General features: G+C 49.1%; 1 protein-coding gene across 1 annotated transcript in view; it reads right to left on the bottom strand.

Annotated features, from left to right (window-relative positions):
- MTX2 (metaxin 2) overlaps positions 1 to 14,572 on the bottom strand; it is a 202,762-nt gene extending 188,190 nt beyond the window's left edge. The window contains exon 1 of the mRNA XM_063933397.1: positions 14,389 to 14,572. Within this exon, the coding sequence (XP_063789467.1) occupies positions 14,389 to 14,428 (40 nt within the window). The 5' untranslated portion in view covers positions 14,429 to 14,572. The remainder of the gene's footprint in view (positions 1 to 14,388) is intronic.
- Between the last annotated feature and the right edge of the window lie 1,314 nt (positions 14,573 to 15,886).

A 15,886-nucleotide genomic window follows, 5' to 3' on the forward strand; every position in this document is an offset into this window, starting at 1 on the left:
GTAGAGACTGCCGTCATCAGCTCCTGTGACATCATTGGCCCTGCCCATATGTACCTACTGGGCTCACATTGAATACTATGGCTCTCATAACTAAATGTGGATATTTGCACACATGCAGAGTTGTAAACATCCATATTATGGGGGTCATTCAGAGTTGATCGTAGCGGTGCTAAATTTAGCACAGCTACGATTATCTTCCCTGACACACGGGGGTACACGCAGCACAGTGCTAGTCCACCCCGCATGTCAGTGCCGCCCCCCTTCCCCTCCCGCTCAAATACAAAAGCATCGCACAGCGACGATGCTTTTGTATTTCAGGAGTAACTCCCAGCCAGCGCAGCTCCTCCGGCTGGCCAGGAGTTGTCGCGGCCCGCAGCGGCTGCGTGAGATGTCACGCAGCCGCCGCGGCCCGCCCCCCCCAATGGTCTGGCCACGCCTGCGTTGGCCGGACCGCGCCTCCTAAACGGCGGCTTAACGCCGCCGTTCAGCACCCTCTCACCCAGCGCCCGCCTCTGTCTCAGAGGCTATCGCTAGGCAGCGACGACTGCTATGCACCGGTGCACTGCGGTGCCGGAGCATGAACGGTTCTGACCCGATCGCTGCCCCAAACTGCAAGGATTGATCGGGTCGGAATGACCCCCTATGTGATGGCACTGCTTCTATCCATGTGCTTGCAAAATAAGCAGTCATCAAAGCCCTATACCTGGTGCAAGAGATCTGCAGAGGTGGATACTTACGTACGCACAACTCCACATAGCACACAATTGCATGTACTCGCCTATTCCCCTATAAATCGTAACCTTGCGAGCAGGGCCTTCCTACCTCTATGTCTATCTGATATTACCCAGTTTTGTTTTATCACTCTTGTTTCCAACTGTGCAACTGTTAATAAATCAATCAATCCTTAGGTTAAACTATGTGGTTATGGGGAAGGTTGCACTAATTTTATGACTGGCATCCAGTAGCACTAGTTTTACTCACCACATTAACCATACATCATTTCATTTTGTAGTGGACCACCTGCTGCTGTAATGTAAGTTGACATTTACAGTGCGGTCAGGAAGCCACTAGGGTCATTCCATGGTAACAAACGTTACATTTTGAAATATATTTTTGTGAGCATGTTTTAAATATTTTGTGCAAGTAAATGTTGTTTGTGTGGTACATGATATGCTTTCATTTTGATGTAAAGCTTGTCATGAAAACTGGTAACAAACGTTACGTAAAAAGACCATCTTCATGGAATGACCCACTAACACAATGACAAAATAATGCACAGAACACACTTTTTTGCCAAGCATTCTGTTTAAAGCGCCCTGAGAGTATGCAGTCACTTGTGAAAATGTTTGCCTTAGCATTAGGCTTGCAAACCAGTGTTTTTCAAACTATGGTGCAGATGTATTAAGGCTGGAGAAGTGATAAAGCAGTGATAAGTGTAAGGTGATAACCACCAATCAATCAGCTCCTAACTGTCAATTTACATATTGGAGCTGATTGGCTGGTGCGTTATAATCTTCCACTTATCACTGCTTTATCACTTCTCCAGGCTTAATACATCTGCCCCACTGTCCTCGTGGAGCTATAACACGATTTCAAGGTACCCTCAGGAAGAATTAGTACCAACTGTAGATCTATTGTGCTAATCAATTAGAATACCTTTGCTCCAGCTAGATGTTCTTTAAAACATACACGGTTAGGGTTCAAAAAGGATGGGGTCTGTCAACATTTCATCAGTGTCGAAATAGAAACATAATAGAATTTGATGGCAGATATAACCAATTGGCCCATCTAGTCTGCCCCTTTTCTAACCATATTTTTACCTCAAACCCTATTTAATCCTTATTTATTTGTAATACCACTTTTATACTAAAATGACGGGTCGCACCTGGGAGCCGTACACAGGTGCGACATGTCAAGAGACCCCTTTCAGACTGCGGGCTGACCCAGATTAAATGATTTTCAAGCGCCAGCCTCTTGCAGTGAACGGGTCCCATCGACACGGCAAACCCGTTTACACTGCACCGCTACTTGGGTCCTTTCCGAGACCAACTCTGCAAGCTAGCTGGGTTGGATTCTCGGGTAACTGGACCCATGTTAAACATTTTACACCGAGCCACTCCCAGGTTATCACGGCAATAACCCAGGTTTTTAGAGGCAGTGTAAAAGGGATGTAAGACTATCCTTATGTCTATCCTATGCATGATGAGCATGATGAGCATGATGGCATGGCCAACAGACAAAGGGGGTCATTCCGACCCGTTCGCACGCAGTGGTTCTTCGCTGCGGTGCGAATGGGTCTGGAATGCGCTGCGTGTGCATTGCGCATGCGCGTCATTGACCGCTACGACGCTGACAGAGAAGAAAGCGGTCGCAGCGACGACCGCAAGAAGATAGACAGCAAGAGGGCGTTTCGGGGCATCAACTTACTGTTTGCTGACGTTTTCGGGGAGTGGTAAGTAAAACGCAGGCGTGTCCAGGCGAACGGAGGGCGGAGGTGTGACATTAAAGCCGGTCCCATCAACGCTGGATCCGTCGCACAGGGTAAGTAGGTCTAGGGCTAGTCTTGTTTTGTGTGAAACTTTTTTAAGCATAGCAGGTCTGCACAAGCGATCGCAGCCCTGCTATGCTAAAATACACTCCCCCATAGGCGGAGATTAGTTAATCGCACCAGCAGCAAAAAGTTGCTAAGTGCGATTAACTCGGAATGAGGGCCACAATGCAAAAAATACCCAGTGAACACATTGGGTTTCTCTGTGGGATCCGGTCTCTAGGTCGACAGTAACTAGGTTGACCACTATTGGTTGACAGTAACTAGGTCGACAGGGTCTCTATGTCGATATGTTCTAAGTCGACAGGTCAAAAGGTCGACATGAGTTTTCAGGATTTTTTTTCTTTTTTTGAGCCTTTTCATACTTAACGATCCACATGGACTACAATTGGGAATGGTAACCTGTGCCGAGCGCAGCAGTAGCGGAGTGAGGCACCTTGCCTGAAGCATGGCGAGCGAACACGGTGCACTAATTGGGGTTCCCGGTCACTGTACAAAGAAGACAACACCAAAAAAACTCATGTCGCCCTTTTGACCTGTCAACCTAGAGACCCTGTCAACCAATAGTGGTCGACCTAGTTACTATCTACCTTCCATACCACACCCTTCTCTGTAGGGCTCAATGCGAGCCTCTGACCACCCTCCATGCCAAGCTGAAACTATATTGTGAAGCCCAGAAAAGTCACACAGGGCCTCATGCACATGCCCTAAGGCTTAGAATATCCACGTGGAAACTATCACAGTAAATATAGCAGCTTATTACAGGAATGAGCAACTTTCCAAACTTCATTATTGTTCTATGATGTCTACAAGATTCTGAACCATCAGGAGCATCCGATGTTACTGATCAATGGTTTAAAATGTTTCACTAGGAGCCGTTTATGGGAATTTTAAGAGCAGAGTGTCAATTTCAGAGATGGAAATTTTATTCCTTGAGAATAAATTTCTATTTTGCCATGTGTAATACTGTGAGAAATCTCTCTGAAATGATTAACTACTGCACGGACTCCTGCAAAATATCAATAGCAGGAAAGCAGAACGCATGGTAGAAAACTCAATGGCTCCAGAAACCCATATCTCATTAAAATTATGAAACTGTGCAGCCAGAAAGAACGCAATTAGAATTGTTTTGATTGGCTGCCTTGCTAGCCTGGACATGCCATGGCATTCACAGCACAGGCTTAATGGACTAATTCACTGCTCCCTGTTTCATTACTCCAAATCTCAATTTCCTCAGCGGATTCCCAAATTACTCTGGGCATGAAGACCAAGCCAAAAAGGTTAACTATTTGCATGAAGACACAACGGACGTTAAATATTTACAAAGCCAACATTGAGGGAAAACATGTGTATATGTGGATCAGTTTAATAGGTCTGGCAATTTATTTCTCTTTATATGTGTCCAGCCAGATACTGAAATGCAGAGGACTTTGCTGAACTATTATAGGCCCTACACACTGGGCGATCTGACTGCAAGATATGAACGAGATAACGTTCATATCGTGCAGTGTGGAGGCACCAGCTGGTGCCCCGTCGGCTGTGCATGCAGGCCAATATGGACGATCTCGTCCATATTTGCCTGCACTTCTATGGAGGCGGGTGACTCCCCCGTCACTGCCCCCCCACCCCACCCCCCGCCGCCGGGTTGCCCATCGGCCGTATCCACCGTCGGGAAGCTCGGCGGCGGATCGTTAAATATGTAGGGCCCTTTAGACATCAGGTCACTTCTCAGGCAAGAATCACAAAGAAGTCAGGGGCAGATGTATGACTGTGAGCTATGGGCTGCAGTTTCCGCCTCTCCCTAATGTATGAAGCACAGGTTACCGGTCGTTGTGCAGGTGACTGCACTCCTCCGGCATTTACGGCCTCCCTGGTCTAAATATAGGAAATCGATGCATCTTATAATGTATGTTGTTTTGTATCACAAGGCTCAGCCTGGTGCAGCAGGTCTTTCTGTCTCTCTTCTTTTTTTTTTACTGTTTTCAAGAAGCTTTATTAATAGTTTGATGCTTGCAACACGGCCATTCTGTCCTTTCCGGAATATTTGACGCATGCGCATTCACATTGTTGCGGGGACGCTGGGATTAAAAATGTCCATGCTGGCGCACTGCAGCCACGGCCGGCGAAAAGAGGATGCCGATATGTGCAGAAACAGATCACCAGAGAGGTGGTTTTACGTGTGCCACTAACGCCAGGAGGTCGAGCCACAGGTTCTTTTCCAACTCTATCCCACACGAGTGGGAATAGTCCCTGCTAGCTGGCATGCCGACTGTCGGGATTTAGAGGGTTGGGATGTAGCCATCGGTATTGTGACCGCCGGTCACATAACTAAATCCCCACACTATCCATGTAGGCAAGGTTAAAGATGGTAATAATAAGATTTTACTTACCGATAAATCTATTTCTCGTAGTCCGTAGTGGATGCTGGGGACTCCGTCAGGACCATGGGGAATAGCGGCTCCGCAGGAGACAGGGCACAAAAGGTAAAAGCTTTAGGATCAGGTGGTGTGCACTGGCTCCTCCCCCTATGACCCTCCTCCAAGCCTCAGTTAGGATACTGTGCCCGGACGAGCGTACACAATAAGGAAGGATTTTGAATCCCGGGTAAGACTCATACCAGCCACACCAATCACACTGTACAACCTGTGATCTGAACCCAGTTAACAGCATGATAACAGCGGAGCCTCTGAAAAGATGGCTCACAACAATAATAACCCGATTTTTGTACCAATAACTATGTACAAGTATTGCAGACAATCCGCACTTGGGATGGGCGCCCAGCATCCACTACGGACTACGAGAAATAGATTTATCGGTAAGTAAAATCTTATTTTCTCTAACGTCCTAGTGGATGCTGGGGACTCCGTCAGGACCATGGGGATTATACCAAAGCTCCCAAACAGGCGGGAGAGTGCGGATGACTCTGCAGCACCGAATGAGAGAACTCCAGGTCCTCTTTAGCCAGGGTATCAAATTTGTAGAATTTTACAAACGAGTTCTCCCCCCGACCACGTAGCTGCTCGGCAGAGTTGTAATGCCGAGACCCCTCAGGCAGCCGCCCAGGATGAGCCCACCTTCCTTGTGGAATGGGCATTTACATATTTTGGCTGTGGCAGGCCTGCCACAGAATGTGCAAGCTGAATTGTACTACACATCCAACTAGCAATCGTCTGCTTAGAAGCAAGAGCACCCAGTTTGTTGGGTGCATACAGGATAACAGCAAGTCAGTTTTCCTGACTCCAGCCGTCCTGGAAACCGATATTTTCAGGGCCCTGACAACATCTAGCAACTTGGAGTCCTCCAAGTCCCTAGTAGCCGCAGGTACCACAATAAGCTGGGTCAGGTGAAACGCTGACACCACCTTAGGGAGAAACTGGGGACGAGTCCGCAGCTCTGCCCTGTCCGAATGGACAATCAGATATGGGCTTTTGTGAGACAAAGCCGCCAATTCTGACACTCGCCTGGCCGAGGCCAGGGCCAACATCATGGTCACTTTCCATGTGAGATATTTCAAATCCACAGATTTGAGCGGTTTAAACCAATGTGATTTGAGGAATCCCAGCACTACGTTGAGATCCCACAGTGCCACTGGAGGCACAAAAGGGGGTTGTATATGCAGTACTCCCTTGACAAACTTCTGGACTTCAGGAACTGAAGCCAATTCTTTCTGGAAGAAAATCGACAGGGCCGAAATTTGAACCTTAATGGACCCCAATCTGAGGCCCATAGACACTCCTGTTTGCAGGAAATGCAGGAATCGACCGAGTTGAAATTTCTTCGTGGAGCCTTCCTGGCCTCACACCACGCAACATATTTTCGCCACATGTGGTGATAATGTTGTGCGGTCACGTCCTTCCTGGCTTTGACCAGGGTAGGAATGACCTCTTCCGGAATGCCTTTTTCCCTTAGGATCCGGCGTTCAACGCCATGCCGTCAAACGCAGCCGCGGTAAGTCTTGGAACAGACATGGTACGTGCTGAAGCAAGTCCCTTCTTAGCGGCAGAGGTCATGAGTCCTCTGTGAGTATCTCTTGAAGTTCCAGGTACCAAGTCCTTCTTGGCCAATCCGGAGCCACGAGTATAGTTCTTACTCCTCTACGTCTTATAATTCTCAATACCTTGGGTATGAGAAGCAGAGGAGGAAACACATACACCGACTGGTACGCCCACGGTGTTACCAGAACGTCCACAGCTATTGCCTGAAAGTCTCTTGACCTGGCGCAATGCCTGTCCAGTTTTTTGTTCAGGCGGGACGCCATCATGTACACCTTTGGTCTTTCCCAACGGTTTACAATCATGTGGAAAACTTCCCGATGAAGTCCCCACTCTCCCGGGTGGAGGTCGTGCCTGCTGAGGAAGTCTGCTTCCCAGTTGTCCACTCCCGGAATGAACACTGCTGACAGTGCTATCACATGATTTTCCGCCCAGCGAAAAATCCTTGCAGTTTTTGCCATTGCCCTCCTGCTTCTTGTGCCGCCCTGTTTACGTGGGCGACTGCCGTGATGTTGTCCCACTGGATCAATACCGGCTGACCTTGAAGCAGAGGTCTTGCTAAGCTTAGAGCATTATAAATTGCCCTTAGCTCCAGTATATTTATGTGGAGAAAAGTCTCCAGACTTGATCACACTCCCTGGAAATTTTTTCCCTGTGTGACTGCTCCCCAGCCTCTCAGGCTGGCCTCCGTGGTCACCAGCATCCAATCCTGAATGCCGAATCTGCGGCCCTCTAGAAGATGAGCACTCTGTAACCACCACAGGAGAGACACCCTTGTCCTTGGAGATAGGGTTATCCGCTGATGCATCTGAAGAAGCGATCCGGACCATTTGTCCAGCAGATCCCACTGAAAAGTTCTTGCGTGGAATCTGCCGAATGGAATCGCTTCGTAATAAGCCACCATTTTTCCCAGGACTCTTGTGCAATGATGCACTGACACTTTTCCTGGTTTTAGGAGGTTCCTGACTAGCTCGGATAACTCCCTGGCTTACTCCTCCGGGAGAAACACCTTTTTCTGGACTGTGTCCAGAATCATCCCTAGGAACAGCAGACGTGTCGTCGGAAACAACTGCGGTTTTGGAATATTTAGAATCCACCCGTGCTGTCGTAGAACTACTTGAGATAGTGCTACTCCGACCTCCAACTGTTCTCTGGACCTTGCTCTTATCAGGAGGTCGTCCATTTTCTTCGAAGAAGAATCATCATTTCGGGCATTACCTTGGTAAAGACCCGGAGTGCCGTGGACAATCCAAACGGCAGCGTCTGAAACTGATAGTGACAGTTCTGTACCACGAACCTGAGATACCCTTAGTGAGAAGGGCAAATTGGGACATGGAGGTAAGCATCCCTGATGTCCCGGGACACCATATAGTCCCCTTCTTCCTGGTTCGCTATCACTGCTCTGAGTGACTCCATCTTGATTTGAACCTTTGTAAGTGTTCAAATATTTCAGATTTAGAATAGGTCTCACCGAGCCTTCTGGTTTCAGTACCACAATATAGTGTGGAATAATACCCCTTTCCTTGTTGTAGGAGGGGTACTTTGATTATCACCTGCTGGGAATACAGCTTGTGAATTGTTTCCAATACTGCCTCCCTGTCGGAGGGAGACGTTGGTAAAGCAGACTTCAGGAACCTGCGAGGGGAAACGTCTCGACTTTCCAATCTGTACCCCTGGGATACTAGATGTAGGATCCAGGGGTCCTGTACGGCTCCAGCGTCATGCTGAGAACTTGGCAGAAGCGGTGGAAGGCTTCTGTTCCTGGGAATGGGCTGCCTGCTGCAGTCTTCTTCCCATTCCTCTATCCCTGGGCAGATATGCTTATGGGGACGAAAGGACTGAGGCTGAAAAGACGGTGTCTTTTTCTGCATAGATGTGACTTAGGGTAAAAACGGTGGATTTCCCAGCAGTTGCCGTGGCCACCAGGTCCGATGGACCGACCCCAAATAACTCCTCCCCTTTATACGGCAATACATCTTTGTGCCGTTTGGAATCTGCATCACCTGACCACTGTCGTGTCCATAAACATCTTTTGGCCGATATGGACATCGCACTTACTCTTGATGCCAGAGTGCAAATATCCCTCTGTGCATCTCGCATATATAGAAATGCATTCTTTAAATGCTCTATAGTAAATAAAATACTGTCCCTGTCAAGGGTATCAATATTTTCAGTCAGGGAATCCGACCAAGCCACCCCCGCGCTGCACATCCAGGCTGAGGCGATCGCTGGTTGCAGTATAACACCAGTATGTGTGTATATACTTTTTAGGATATTTTCCAGCCTCCTATCAGCTGGCTCCTTGAGGGCGGCCGTATCTGGAGACGGTACCGCCACTTGTTTTGATAAGCGTGTGAGCGCCTTATCCACCCTAAGGGGTGTTTCCCAACGCGCCCTAACTTCTGGCGGGAAAGGGTATACCGCCAATAATTTTCTATCGGGGGAACCCCGCGCCTCATCACACACTTCATTTAATTTATCTGATTCAGGAAAAACTATAGGTAGTTTTTCCACACCCCACATAATACCCTTTTTTGTGGTACTTGTAGTATCAGAAATATGTAACACCTCCTTCATTGCCCTTAACAAGTAACGTGTGGCCCTAAAGGAAAATACGTTTGTTTCTTCACCGTCGACACTGGAGTCAGTGTCCGTGTCTGTGTCTGTGTCGACCGACTGAGGTAAAATGGGCATTATAACGTCCCTGACGGTGTTTTAGACGCCTGGACAGATACTAATATGTTTGCCGGCCGTCTCATGTCGTCAACCGACTTGCAGCGTGTTGACATTATCACGTAATTCCTTAAATAAGCCATCTATTCCGGTGTCGACTCCCTAGAGAGTGACATCACCATTACAGGCAATTTGCTCCGCCTCCCAACATCGTCCTCATACATGTCGACACACACGTACCGACACACAGCACACACACAGGGAATGCTCTGATAGAGGACAGGACCCACTAGCCCTTTGGGGAGACAGAGGGAGAGTTTGCCAGCACACACCAAAAACGCTATAATTATACAGGGACAACCTTTATATAAGTGCTTTTCCCTTATAGCATTTTAATATATGTAGTCATATCGCCAAATCAGTGCCCCCCCTCTCTGTTTTAACCCTGTTTCTGTAGTGCAGTGCAGGGGAGAGCCTGGGAGCCTTCCCACCAGCATTTCTGTGAGGGAAAATGGCGCTGTGTGCTGAGGAGAATAGGCCCCGTCCCCTTTTCGGCGGGCTTCTTCTCCCGTTTTTCTGAGACCTGGCAGGGGTTAAATACATCCATATAGCCCCCAGGGGCTATATGTGATGTATTTTTAGCCAGAATAAGGTACTATCATTGCTGCCCAGGGCGCCCCCCCCAGCACCCTGCACCCTCAGTGACCGCTGTTATGAAGTGTGCTGACAACAATGGCGCACAGCTGCAGTGCTGTGCGCTACCTTATGAAGACTGAAAAGTCTTCTGCCGCCGGTTTCTGGACCTCTTCATTTTTCGGCATCTGCAAGGGGGTCGGCGGTGCGGCTCCGGGACGAACCCCAGGGTGAGACCTGTGTTCCGACTCCCTCTGGAGCTAATGGTGTCCAGTAGCCTAAGAAGCCAATCCATCCTGCACGCAGGTGAGTTCACTTCTCTCCCCTAAGTCCCTCCATGCAGTGAGCCTGTTGCCAGCAGGACTCACTGAAAATAAAAAACCTAACAAAACTTTTACTCTAAGCAGCTCTTTAGGAGAGCCACCTAGATTGCACCCTTCTCGGCCGGGCACAAAAATCTAACTGAGGCTTGGAGGAGGGTCATAGGGGGAGGAGCCAGTGCACACCACCTGATCCTAAAGCTTTTACTTTTGTGCCCTGTCTCCTGCGGAGCCGCTATTCCCCATGGTCCTGACGGAGTCCCCAGCATCCACTAGGACGTTAGAGAAAAGAGTTTAAAACACAAAGGGGTAAATGTATGAATGGTTGGTATTGGCGGTACCAGCGTAAATTATGTGCGCAGATACCGCGACCTCCCCCCCATGTATGACAGCAGCGGTGTGTGCTCTTACATAAATGGCTGATATATCAGTTTACCGATGTTCTTAACATCACAGCCTTACATTTCTCAGGGTGGGGGTTGCCACATCAGCAGTGATCACCTGCACGGCAGACACTGGGGGAAGGAGTCAGAAAGCAGTGGGACCGGGAGATTCCTCTGAGAGTGGCAGCTGCTGGAAGATTATCTTCCTGCAGCCGCACAGTGTCTGACTGGTCAGGCAAAGCCCAGCCTGGTGTGGTCACATCTGAACTGCCGTGATTATTAACACTCCGTTTTGCGTCGGATATTTTAACCGCTGTACATGCAAGTTACTTCCCCAGCATTTTAAAGGAGTTTTTAAGGAATCAGGGCTGGCAACGGACAGAGGCTTTGAGAGGGGGAATCGAAAGTTCACTCTTTCACTACCAAGCATCCATAGGCTTAAAGCAGTGACTAACGTGGCCAACTCTGAAATGCTTTTCTTTTCAGTGTTTAGTACATAGGGGTCAGATCATTGGGGGTAATTCCAAGTTGATCGCAGCAGGATTTTTGATAGCAATTGGGCAAAACCATGTGCACTGCAGGGGAGGCAGATATAACATGTGCAGAAAGAGTTATATTTGGGTGGGTTATTTTATTTCTGTGCAGGGTAAATACTGGCTGCTTTATTTTTACACTGCAATTTAGATTGCAGATTGAACACACCACACCCAAATCTAACTCTCTCTGCACATGTTATATCTGCCTCCCCTGCAGTGCACATGGTTTTGCCCAATTGCTAACAAAAATCCTGCTGCGATCAACTCAGAATTACCCCCATAGTTCTTACTGATAATAGTGGGAACTGCAATCTGTAGTGCTAATTAGCCTTCAGCAGAATCTCTCCTTACATATTGATTGAATTAATGGGCAGTGTAATAGGCTCTACACACTGGGCGATATCACTCAAAGATATGAACGATCTCATTCATTAATGAACGAGATACCGTTCATGTCTTTGAGTGTGGAGGCACCAGCGATGAACGATGCGCGGCCCCGCGCTCGTTCATCGCTGGTTCCCCGTCGGCTGTGCATGCAGGCCAATATGGAAAATCTCGTCCATATTTGCCTGCACTTCCATGGAGCCGGGGGGAGTGAAGAAACTTCACTCCCCCCGTCATTGCTTCCCCGCCGCTGGGTCGCCCTTTGGTCGTATCCGCCGTTGGACAGCTCGGTGGCGGATCGGTCAATGTGTAGGGCCCTTAAGTTCATTTTCAATCGAAGTTAAACTGACAGAGATGACAATTTTACTATAAAATGCTAGGCCAGGTGAAGGTTTATCTTATATGAAGGTGGTAGTGATTTTGGGGGTCATTCTGACCTGATCGCTCGCTGCAGTTTATCACAGCGCAGCGAACAGGTCAGAACTGTGCATGCACCGGCACATGGCTGACAGCCGACGGCTGTCGTTGCCTAGTGATCGCCTCTGCCTGATTGACAGGCAGAGGCGGTCGCTGGGCGGGAGGGGACAGCACGGCGGCGTTTGGCCGCAGTTTTGTGGGCGCGGTCCAACCAACTTAGACCATGCGGGGGGCAGGCCGCAGCAGCTGCGTGACGTAACATGCAGCCACTGCGAGCCAGGCAGCGACGAGTAGCTCCCGACCAGCACGCAAAAGCTGCGCTGGCCGGGAGCTACTCCTGAAGTACAAAAGCATCGCCTCTGTGCAATGCTTTTGTACTTCAGCGACGGGGCAGGGACCGACATGCGGGGCGGGCTAGCCCTGTGCTGGGCGTGCCCCCACATGTCTGTGTTCCTGATCGTAGCTGTGCTAAATTTAGCACAGCTACGATCAACTCGGAATGACCCCTTAGTTCCAAAACTACCAACTCCAACTTTAAACCACCCACATTGATGTATATATTTCATAGATTATGGACAGAAGTAGTTAGGAGGATTGCACATGCGGCTTTAACAATCATATTTGATTGTGATTGGCTATTTGTGAGTAACACACTATGGGGTATATTCAATTGAAGTCGAAAGCTGCCGACTGTCAGAAAGAGGACAGTTTTCGACTTTTTTAGGTCGGAAGGGGTTCCGACCTATTCAATATACCCCAAAATTATCTGAAATGTTGGGGAATTTGACTTGTCGGAAAGCACGTGGATCGACGGAATAGCCGCAGATCCGCGTGCTTCTGTCAGAAACGGAGCCAAATCCGGTTTTGGCCCCCTTTTCGACCATCTCAATCAGACTTTAAAAAAAGTCGGATTGAGATGAGGGACATGAGGGAGCTGAGAGGAGGAGACGGGGTGGAGAGCCGCGGGGAGAGCAGCGCTACAGCACAGCATATGCAGGAGGATGTGTCACAGCCGCTGCTCACGGCAGTGTCCACCCGGCTCCAGCAAGGGAGGTCTCGCTTGCTGGACACTGCCGTGAGGACTGGCGGCGGTGCCACGTCCTCCTACAACGCTGCTGTAGCGCTGCTCTCCCTCGGCTCTCCCCCCGTCTCCTCTCTGCTCCCTCATCTCAATTTGATTTTATTTTTTTTAAAGTCGAATTGAGATGGCCATTTGAATAGCCCTGGTCGGATCCATTCCGACAAATGCATGTCGGAATGGATCCAACTTCAATTGAATATACCCCTATAACAGTAGTTTCCAAACACAGTCCGGGCCCGATTCAACTGCAGTTGTTAAAGTGCGGAAATCGCTACTTGCCAATTTCTGCACTTTTGCGCATGCTTGAGGAATTAGATTGCAATCGCACGTGATTGCAATATAAGTCCATACAGGGGGCGGTGACGCAGCATTTTGGTGGCTCCGTTAGGGGGGGGGCGCGGTCCAGACAGCTTGTGGGGCAACCAGCGGTGGCTGCGTTACATTACACAAAGCCGCTGCGACCCAAAACATGGCAGCTCGGCGACTGCCTTTGCAGTTAGGCTGCGGAGGCAGGGGGGCTACCCTTTAGATACAAGTGCATCTCATTTCATCAGGGGGAAGAACCCGATACAGTTGCCCTGTGCTGGGCGTCCCCGCATGCTAGAGAAAGGAGTTGTGGTTTTGTGATTTCTTGCAAATCTACAACACACGCTTTATTAGGCCCTCAGTTTGATCATGTGCACATGCAGGGCTGTTCCTGAAACCTGGACTGTTGGGGTGCCTTGAGGACTGCGTTTGTAACCACTGCACTATAGAGCATGCAATTACATTTAAAAAAAAAAAAAAAAAAGCTTCAGAGAATTTATTTTACTTCTGTGTAGCATTTCGGAACATCGCAATAATGACTGAATTCCCTCCAAAGCGCTTTGCGCTCACATTTTTAAAGACAAAATAAACTTAAGAATAGATTACATTTATATTAAGGTTATAGATTGTGTACAGTATTTAATAAATCTTGACAGTTTTACGACCTTGGAGAAGACTTGGATGTATACATGTTCTACCAACATACTCTTCCTGTTATCTATTAAACATATACCTAAGCACCATGCTAGGGTCACACGTCTACTCTCCTGAAATAACCAGAATTTTGCGCCTGAATCCTGTGTGCATCATGTACTGTCTGCCCAGCTATTGTAGTGTCACTGCACATGTTGCCAGACTATGCTGCGGCTTGTAGTGCCCCCATCCTCAGCTGTTGTGGTGTCACTGCACATGCTGACAGGCCGTGCTGCGCCTTGTAGTGCCCCCATCCCCACCCCAGCTGTTGTGGTGTCACTGCACATACTGACAGGCCCCCTCCTCAGCTGGGACTGGGAGTACACAGGATGCCTGTGGCGTTGTTGCTGCGTCACTCCTATACACCCTGGGGATCCACTGCGCGCACAGGCCCATGACAGATGCCTGCACAGCACCGTTACCTGCTATCTGCGACACAAAGGCGTCAGTAACCAGAGACATGATCGGGCAGGGAACCCTCCGCTGTGCACATGCAAGGTTAAGGTCACAATATCAGGAAGTCTATCCGCTACTTCCGCCGGTATCCCAGGTAACGGGAATGCGCTAGAGCGCTAGGGCGCTAGAGCGGCTGACGTGTCCGCGTGTTCCTAATAAAGTTTATTTAGAAATTGAAAAAAAAAAAAAAAGCGTGTTGAAGCTCAGAATGATGAGCCGCTCTGATAGCCGCGTTCTAGTGCTCACAGGCGCCATCTTTGCTTTGGGCAAAGCGGAGGGCTCTGTAAACTAGAGCGCAAAGCTGAATGACGTAACTGTCTGAGGACGGTGATTTATTGCTGTTGCAGCACCGTAACCTGACAAGGGCCCTCATTCCGAGTTGTTCGCTCGTTATTTCTCTATCGTCCTAAGTGGATGCTGGGGTTCCTGAAAGGACCATGGGGAATAGCGGCTCCGCAGGAGACAGGGCACAAAAGTAAAGCTTTTACAGGTCAGGTGGTGTGTACTGGCTCCTCCCCCCATGACCCTCCTCCAGACACCAGTTAGATTTTTGTGCCCGGCCGAGAAGGGTGCAATTCTAGGTGGCTCTCATAAAGAGCTGCTTAGAGAGTTTAGCTTAGGTTTTTTATTTTACAGTGATTCCTGCTGGCAACAGGATCACTGCAACGAGGGACAGAGGGGAGAAGAAGTGAACTCACCTGCGTGCAGGATGGATTGGCTTCTTGGCTACTGGACATGAAGCTCCAGAGGGACGATCACAGGTACAGCCTGGATGGTCACCGGAGCCACGCCGCCGGCCCCCTCACAGATGCTGAAGCAAGAAGAGGTCCAGAATCGGCGGCTGAAGACTCCTGCAGTCTTCTTAAGGTAGCGCACAGCACTGCAGCTGTGCGCCATTTTCCTCTCAGCACACTTCACACGGCAGTCACTGAGGGTGCAGGGCGCTGGGGGGGGGGCGCCCTGGGAGGCAAATGAAAACCTTTAAAAAGGCTAAAAATACCTCACATATAGCCCCAGAGGCTATATGGAGATATTTACCCCTGCCTAAATGTACTAAATAGCGGGAGACGAGCCCGCCGAAAAAGGGGCGGGGCCTATCTCCTCAGCACACGGCGCCATTTTCTGTCACAGCTCCGCTGGTCAGGAAGGCTCCCAGGTCTCTTCCCTGCACTGCACTACAGAAACAGGGTATAACAGAGAGGGGGGGCAGAATAAATGGCAATATATTAATATAAAAGCAGCTATAAGGGAGCACTTAATCATAAGGCTATCCCTGTCATATATAGCGCTTTTTGGTGTGTGCTGGCAGACTCTCCCTCTGTCTCCCCAAAGGGCTAGTGGGTCCTGTCTTCGTATAGAGCATTCCCTGTGTGTCTGCTGTGTGTCGGTACGTGTGTGTCGACATGTATGAGGACGTTATTGGTGTGGAGGCGGAGCAATTGCCAAATATGAGGATGTCACCTC

Source organism: Pseudophryne corroboree, chromosome 7, assembly GCF_028390025.1.
Source record: "Pseudophryne corroboree isolate aPseCor3 chromosome 7, aPseCor3.hap2, whole genome shotgun sequence".
In the NCBI taxonomy this organism is placed as follows: Eukaryota; Metazoa; Chordata; class Amphibia; order Anura; family Myobatrachidae; genus Pseudophryne; species Pseudophryne corroboree.